Source organism: Babylonia areolata, chromosome 16 (genome assembly GCF_041734735.1).
Source record: "Babylonia areolata isolate BAREFJ2019XMU chromosome 16, ASM4173473v1, whole genome shotgun sequence".
NCBI lineage: Eukaryota > Metazoa > Mollusca > Gastropoda > Neogastropoda > Buccinidae > Babylonia > Babylonia areolata.
In genome coordinates this window covers 26437885-26447218 of record NC_134891.1, presented here as the reverse complement: position 1 = coordinate 26447218, position 9334 = coordinate 26437885, and the positions used below count along the sequence as shown (strand labels likewise).

The 9334-nt window shown below is 48.1% G+C and overlaps 1 protein-coding gene across 1 annotated transcript in view; it reads right to left on the bottom strand.

Moving 5' to 3' along the window:
- Positions 1-1313: 1313 nt before the first annotated feature.
- LOC143291024 (adenosine deaminase-like) overlaps positions 1314-9334 on the bottom strand; it is a 16149-nt gene continuing 8128 nt past the window's right edge. Inside the window, exons 7-8 of the mRNA XM_076600611.1 lie at positions 3690-3816; positions 1314-1509 (exon numbers count right to left, since the gene is read on the bottom strand). Coding sequence (XP_076456726.1) covers positions 1414-1509; positions 3690-3816 — 223 coding nt within the window. The 3' untranslated portion in view covers positions 1314-1413. The remainder of the gene's footprint in view (positions 1510-3689; positions 3817-9334) is intronic.

Here is a 9334-nt window from a genome sequence, read left to right as displayed (position 1 = left end):
CCTGTGTCAATCAGACGTGTATTGATTTTTTTTCCTTCCATTTTTGCTTCATCAGTACCTTCGTACTCTCTCTCTCTGTCCCTGTGTGTGTGTGTGTGTGTGTGTGTGTTGTTGTTGTTGTTGTTGTTGTTGTTGTTGTGTGTGTGTGTGTGTGTGTGTGTGTGTGTGTTGTGTTGTTGTCTGTGTGTGTGTGTGTGTGTGTGTGTGTGTGTGTGTGTGTGTGTGTGTGTGTGTACAAGAACTGATAGAAACTTGAAGGCGGAATATCCCCCTGCGTCGTTACCCAGCCATCACTGAAACGGCGCCACATGTTTCCTGGTCACTGATTATGATCAGAATGGTCAGGTCCTGTCGTTCCAGGGTCTGCAGTGGGTCAGTCAGTTACAGCTCTTCCCACGGAGCTGGCCAAAAGTACAACTATTCGACTGACAGTTTTTGGAAGATCGTCAAAAACAGAATCACGATCACCTTATATTTCAAGACTTCCCTTCATTCCGGAGCTCTGCTCGGTCAAGGCAGAGACTGTTTTCCCACTGCCGGGACCTGGGAGAGCGTGAGAAGTTGAAGAGACTTGGTTTCAGCTTTTTCTTACATAACGACGACATCGACACTCCGGCCGGCTTGACCTTATTCATGCTTCACGTGCCTGCGACCTTCATCTAGACCCTTTGGTGACCCCTTTCATTGTCACTGACCCCGTCCTTGATGGACCTGCTTTTTTTTTTTTTTTTTTTTTTTTTTTTTTTTTTACAGCCAGCCCTCAAATCAAAAAAGAAAGAAAAGCGAAAAAAAAGTTTAAAAAAAAAGGAAAAAAAAAAAGAAAAAGAAAAAAAGACTGACATATCAATTGCAAAACCGGCACAGACACACACACACACACACACACACACACACACACACACACACAAATTACACATGAAAATAAAGCGGATAAATAAAAACATGTACACAATCTAAGTACGACACAACGACACATTTTATCATTGAAAAGATCAAATCATTATAAAATAAAATGATTATTAGAGAAAAGATGAAGAAGACTTGAGAAGAAGAAGAAGAAGAAGAAGAAAAAGAAAAAAAAGAAGAAGAAGACAATGATAACAGGGACTGCAAAGGAGAGACAGAGTGACAGACACCGACAGCTGGAACATGGGAAGTGAATTCATGGCAATTATCATATTGTATAAATAAAGAGAGGAGGCGAGGATTTTGTTACCAACTCTTGTAGACAAGCATTGCATTAGAGTATTCCGCATCATACTCAGTCATTGCATACACGCACTGACACACCAAAATCAACTGTAAGCCGAAGCAACCGTATAAATCCACTTATTATTTTCAGCTACTGCCACACAGAGACCGTACAGAAATCACTGTATAATATAGCTGCTGCCCACCCCCCATGCAGTGATATCACTGCGGCTGTGGACCGTACACGGTAGTCAACTTGGACAGTAATTCCTCCTTCGTGGCGTCGCTGGCAAAACTCGCCCTGACAGCGTTGAATATCTGTGGAGGAAGGGAGATAAACACGTTTAAATATAACTTGGACAGACAACTCGTTCGTCCTTCCGTGTAAAATGATCACAAGGTATTACAAAACTTTTATCTCTTTCTCTCGTTTTCACACACACACACACACACACACACACACACACACACATAAACACACACGCGACAGACAAACAGGCACACACACACATACACTACAACTGACACTCACACACTCACACACACACACACACACAGGGCATGTGGTCTGAACTGAGGGCAGTTGACACAGGCGCGCACACTACACACACACACACACGCACACACACACACACACACACACACACACACACACACACACACACACACACACACACACAAGGCATGTGGTCTGAACTGAGGGCAGGAGACGTAGAAATCAGTAAGACCCTCGGCGACACATTGTGGTTCATACAGTCATTCTTTGTGAAAAAAACAAAAAAACAAAACAAACAACAACAGTTTCAGTTTCAGTTTCACTTTCTCAAGGAGGCGTCACTGCGTTCGGACAAATCCATACACGCTACACCACATCTGTTGAGCAGATGCCTGACCAGCAGCATAACCCAACGCGCTTAGTCAGGCCTTGAGTGCATGCTTACATATTTGTGTACCTATGAAAGTGGATTTCATTTTACGTAATTTCGCCAGAGGACAACACTCTCGTTGCCATGGGTTCTTTTTCAGTGCGCCAAGTGCGTGCTGCACACGGGACCTCGGTTTATCGTCTCATCCGAAAGACTAGACGCTCAGTTTGATTTTCCAGTCAAACTTAGGAGAAAGGGCGAGAGCGGGATTCGAACCCACACCCTCACGGACTCTCTGTATTGGCAGCTGAGCGTCTTAACCATTCTGCCTCCTTCCTCAAACAACAACAACAAAAAACAACAACAGACAGTGGGTAATATCTCACAGACGGTGATCTCACGCAACACGGCTGTGTTTATTTCAAAGCTTCAGTTTCAGTTTCTCAAGGAGTCGTCGCCGTATTCGGACAAATCCATATACGCTACACCACATCTGCTATCAGATGCGCATGCCAGCCCGTGACTGACAGCAGCATAACCCAACGCGCTTGTCCGGCCTTGAGTGAATGCTTATATATATATCTGTGTACCTACCAGGGTGGATTTCTTTTTCAGTACATCATCCCGGTTGCCAACTATCGTTGCCAACGTGGACAACAGCAACAACAACAGCGACAACAATAACATGACAACAACAACACTGAGCAACAATTACAGTGACAACAACAACGACGAAGGTGACAACAACAACAACAACAATTACAGTGACAACAACAACAACAACAATTACAGTGACAACAACAACAACAATAGCAGCAGCAACGTCAACAACAGCAACAAAACGACAACAGTGACAACAACAACAGCAACAATTACAGTGACAACAACAACAACAGCAATTACAGTGACAACAACAACAACAACAATTACAGTGACAACAAGAACAACAACAATAGCAGCAGCAACGTCAACAACAGCAACAAAACAACAACAGTGACAACAACAACAGCAACAATTACAGTGACAACAACAACAACAACAATAGCAGCAGCAACGTCAACAACAGCAACAAAACGACAACAGTGACAACAACAACGACACGACTACAAAACAACACCAGTGACAACTAACAACAGTGACAGCAACAACACCAGCAACAACAACAAAACAACGACAATAAAAACAACATCAGTGACAATAACAACAGTGACAACAACAACAACAGCAACAAAACAACAACAACAAAACAACGACAGTGATGACAACAAGGACAAAACCAGCAACAACGTCAACAACAACAACAACTTCAACAACAAGAGCAGCTTCAACAACAACAGCAAAGGTTACAACAACAAAAACAACAACAACAGCAGCAGTGACAACAACAACAGTGGCAACAACAACAACAACAACGTCAGCAACAACAACAACAACAGCAGTGACAACAAAACAACAACCGCAACGTCAACAACAAAACAACGACAACAACACCTTCAACAACAACAGCAAAGGTTACAACAACAACAACAACAACAGCAACAAAACAACCACAGCAACGTCAACAACAACAACAACGACGACAATGACAACAAAGCAACAACACCACCACCACCACCAGTCAGCAATACATACGGACTTGATCAGAAGCTCCTTCCCAATGCCCAGGTTGAGCACACAGATGTAGTCATTGGTCAGCGTGGTGTCGAACAGACTAGGGTCGTCAGAGCTGATGGACAGGTTGGCCCCGTCCCTCGCCATACTGCCGTCACCCACAGCACAGTCTCCATCATCATCATCATCGTCATCGTCATCGTCATCATCATCATCACTTGGCCCCGTCCCTCTCCATACAGTCTTCATCATCACCATCATCATCACCACCATCCACTGATAACCACAGTATCCTCCTCCTCCCCTCCTCCTCCTCCTTCCCCTCCTCATCATCATCCATGGACACCCACAGTACGATCATCATGATCATCATGATAATTATCATCTATGGACACCCACAGTACAATCTTCATCATCATCATGATAATTACCATCTATGGACACCCACAGTACAATCTTCATTATCATCATCATCATGATAATTATCATCTATGGACACCCACAGTACAATCTTCATTATCATCATCATCATTATAATTATCATCTATGGACACCCACAGTACAATCTTCATTATCATCATCATCATAATTATCATCTATGGACACCCACAGTACAATCTTCATTATCATCATCATCATGATAATTATCATCTATGGACACCCACAGTACAATCTTCATTATCATCATCATCATGATAATTATCATCTATGGACACCCACAGTACAATCTTCATTATCATCATCATCATCATAATTATCATCTATGGACACCCACAGTATAATCTTCATTATCATCATCATCATCATAATTATCATCTATGGACACCCACAGTACAATCTTCATTATCATCATCATCATCATAATTATCATGTATGGACACCCACACTACAATCTTCATTATCATCATCATCATAATTATCATCTATGGACACCCACAGTACAATCTTCATCATCATCATGATAATTACCATCTATGGACACCCACAGTACAATCTTCATTATCATCATGATAATTATCATCTATGGACACCCACAGTACAATCTTCATCATCATCATGATAATTATCATCTATGGACACCCACAGTACAATCTTCATTATCATCATCATCATTATAATTATCATCTATGGACACCCACAGTACAATCATCATCATCATAATCATGATGATAATTATCATGAATGGACACCCACAGTACAATCTTCATTATCATCATCATCATCATAATTATCATCTATGGACACCCACAGTACAATCTTCATCATCATCATCATAATAATTATCATCTATGGATACCCATAGTACAATCTTCATTATAATCATCATGATAATTATCATCTATTGACACCCACAGTACAATCTTCATTATCATCATCATCATCATAATTATCATCTATGGACACCCACAGTACAATCTTCATTATCATCATCATCATGATAATTATCATGAATGGACACCCACAGTACAATCTTCATTATCATCATAATCATGTTAATTATCATGAATGGACACCCACAGTACAATCTTCATCTTCACCATCACCATCATCATCATCATCATCATCATGGCCTGGCTTCGCTGACGAAGATCTAGGAAGGGCGTTGTCCACGTCTGATGCAGGCACGCTCATGGCTGACAAGGCCAATGCGGGAAAAGCAGAGTCGGCCGCAGCGGTTGCAAGGGAAAGTCTGGTCTGGGTTCGCGGCTGCAGCGTCGTGGTTCTTCCTCCTTCTGCGTTTGTCCGCAAGGCTGGCCCTGCGGTTGTTTTCGAAGGAGGAGACAGCTTGGTGGATGGTGCGTCGCCAGGTCTCTCGATCAGCGGCTACTGCGGACCACTGGCGATGGTCAATGTGACAGGCACTGAGAGCTTTCTTCAAGGAGTCTTTGTATCTCTTCTTGGGTGCTCCTCTGTCACGGTGGCCAGTGGACAGTTCGCCATACAGCGCGATCTTGGGCAGGCGGTGGTCCTCCATCCTGGACACGTGCCCTGCCCAACGTAGCTGGGTCTTTAGCAGCACTGCCTCGATGCTGATAGTCTTTGCCTGCTCCAGGACCTCGACATTTGTGATGTAGTCACTCCAGTGGATGCTGAGGATGGTGCGAAGGCAGCGCTGGTGGAAGCGATCAAGCAGTCGTATGTGGTGCCGGTAGGTGACCCAGGTTTCGGAGCCATACAACAGGGTGGGCAGTACAACAGCTCTGTACACGCTGATCTTTGTGTCTTTCTTCAGGTGTTTGTTGTTCCACACTCTCTTGTACAGCCTGCCGAATGCGCTGTTTGCCTTTGCAAGTCTGTTGTCGATCTCCTTGTCGATCTTGGCGTCAGACGAGATGGTGCAGCCTAGGTAGCTGAACTGGTGGACCGACTTCAGCTCGGTCTCACCGATGTTGATGTGAGGAGCGTGGAATTCTTCCCGTGGGGCAGGCTGGTGGAGAACTTCCGTCTTTTTCAGACTGACTTCTAGGCCGAAGAGCTGCGCAGCCTCTGCGAAGCAGGACGTTATACGCTGCAGGGCCGCTTCTGTATGGGCGACGAGGGCAGCATCGTCGGCAAACAGAAGCTCTCTGATGAGACTCGGCAATTCTCCGCATCCCACAACAGCCAGTGAAATTACAACTGGACGAGCTACCAACCCTAGAAGAGACTGTCAAGGCCATTGAACAGCTGAAATGTGGCAAGGCAGCAGGGGTTGACGGAATTCCGCCGGAGGCGTGGAAGAATGGAGGCCCAGCACTACACTCCAAACTCCACAACCTCTTTGTCTGCTGCTGGGAGCAAGGCAAACTACCACAGGACCTCCGTGACGCAGTCATCATCACCCTGTATAAAAACAAGGGAGAAAAGTCGGACTGCTCCAACTACAGGGGGATAACTCTGCTGTCCATCGCAGGCAAGATCCTCGCCAGAGTCCTCCTAAATCGGCTGGTGCCTACTATCGCCGAAGAACATCTCCCAGAGAGTCAGTGTGGCTTTAGAACCAACAGAGGCACCACTGACATGGTCTTCGTTCTCAGACAGCTACAAGAAAAATGTCGGGAACAGAACAAAGGACTGTATGCGACATTCGTCGATCTCACGAAAGCTTTCGACACCGTGAGCAGAAAAGGTCTGTGGGAGATCATGAAACGTCTAGGATGCCCCCCAAAATTCCTCAGCATGGTCATCCAACTACATGAGGAACAGCGTGGACAGGTCAGACACAGCAACGACCTTTCGGAGCCCTTCCCAATTGGAAATGGAGTGAAACAAGGTTGTGTCCTCGCGCCGACCCTCTTCACGATCTTCTTCAGCATGATGCTCCAACAGGCCACTGAAGATCTTGGCGACGACGACGGTATCTTCATCAGATACCGCACTGATGGCAGCCTATTCAACCTGAGGCGGCTACAGGCCCACACCAAGACACTGGAGCATCATCATCACCATCATCATAACCACTATCACATCTCTCTCTGTCTCCCCTTCTGCCCCATCTCTCTCCCCATCTCCATCTCCCTGATTCTCTCCCGCTGTCTGTCTTTTTGTCTGTCTGTCTCTCACTGACCTGACAATGAGGTAAGGACTGTCGTGATCAGCCCCTCCCCCTACCTATCTCTTTCTCCCCCTCCCCCCCCCCCCTCTCTCTCCCCATCTCTTTCTCCCCCTGCCCCTCCTCTCTCTCCCCATCTCTTTCTCCCCTCCCTCTCTCTCTCTCTATCTCTTCCCCCCCTTATCTCTCCCTATCTCTTTCTCCCCCCCCCTCTCTCTCTCTCCCTATCTCTTTCTCCCCCCTTTCTCTCTCTTTCTACCCCTCTCTCTCCCTCTCTATCTCCCCCCTCTCTCTCCCTATCTCTTGCACTTCCCCCTCTCTCTACCTCACCCTCACCCCCCTCTCCCTCTCTCTCTGTCACTGACCTGACCCCCTCTCACCCCCCCTCCTCTCTCATCCCCCCCAACTCTCTCTCTCTCTCTCAATTTTCGTAAAACAGTTATAATGCACTTTTAGTTGTCTATGTATTTACACGGATACAATGCACGGTTTGTTGGTTGTTTATGTGTTTTCGTTGAGTTGTATTATGTTTACGTAAACCCCCTTCGCTCGGGGCTGTGGCCTGATAAACCATTCCAATTCTCTCTCTCTCTCTCTCTCTCTCTCTGTCTCTGTCTCTCTCTCTGTGACACACTGACCTGACCCCCTATCTCCCTCCTCTCTCTCACCCCCCCCAACCCCCCCACTCTCTCTCTGTCTCTCTCTGTGACACACTGACCTGACCCCCTATCTCCCTCCTCTCTCTCACCCCCCCAACCCCCCCACTCTCTCTCTGTCTCTCTCTGTGACACACTGACCTGATCCCCTCTCTCACCCTCCCTCTCTCTCATCCCCCTACAACCCCCCCCCCACTCTCTCTGTCTCTCTGTGTCACACTGACCTGATCCCCTATCTCCCCCCTCTCTCTCATCCCCCTACACCCCACCCCACCCCTCTCTCTGTCTGTCTCTCTGTGACACACTGACCTGACCCCCTATCTCCCTCCCTCTCTCTCATCCCCCCACACCCCACCCCTCTCTCTCTCTCTGTCACCCTTTCACCCTCCCTCTCTCTCATCCCCCCACACCCCACCCCTCTCTCTCTGTCACCCTCCCTCTCGCTCATCCCCCCACACCCCACCCTCTCTCTCTCTCTCTGTCACCCTTTCACCCTCCCTCTCTCATTCCCCCACACCCCACCCTCTCTCTCTCTCTGTCACCCTTTCACCCTCCCTCTCTCTCATCCCCCCACACCCCACCCCTCTCTCTCTCTCTCTCTGTCACCCTTTCACCCTCCCTCTCTCTCATCCCCCCACACCCCACCCTCTCTCTCTCTCTCTGTCACCCTTTCACCCTCCCTCTCTCTCATCCCCCCACACCCCACCCCTCTCTCTCTCTCTCTCTGTCACCCTTTCACCCTCCCTCTCTCATCCCCCCACACCCCACCCCTCTCTCTCTCTCTGTCACCCTTTCACCCTCCCTCTCTCATCCCCCCACACCCCACCCTCTCTCTCTCTCTGTCACCCTTTCACCCTCCCTCTCTCTCATCCCCCCACACCCCACCCTCTCTCTCTCTCTCTCTCTCTCTGTCACCCTTTCACCCTCCCTCTCTCTCATCCCCCCACACCCCACCCTCTCTCTCTCTCTCTCTCTGTCACCCTTTCACCCTCCCTCTCTCTCATTCCCCCACACCCCACCCCTCTCTCTCTCTCTCTGTCATCCTTTCACCCTCCCTCTCTCATTCCCCCACACCCCACCCTCTCTCTCTCTGTCACCCTCTCACCCTCCCTCCCTCTCATTCCCCCACACCCCACCCTCTCTCTCTCTCTCTCTCTCTGTCACCCTCTCACCCTCCATCTCTCTCATCCCCCCACACCCCACCCTCTCTCTCTCTCTCTCTCTGTCACCCTTTCACCCTCCCTCTCTCTCATCCCCCCACCCCCCACCCTCTCTCTCTCTCTCTGTCACCCTTTCACCCTCCCTCTCTCTCATCCCCCCACACCCCACCCTCTCTCTCTCTCTCTGTCACCCTCTCACCCTCCCTCTCTCTCATCCCCCACACCCCACCCTCTCTCTCTCTCTCTCTGTCACCCTTTCACCCTCCCTCTCTCTCATCCCCCCACACCCCACCCTCTCTCTCTCTCTCTGTCACCCTC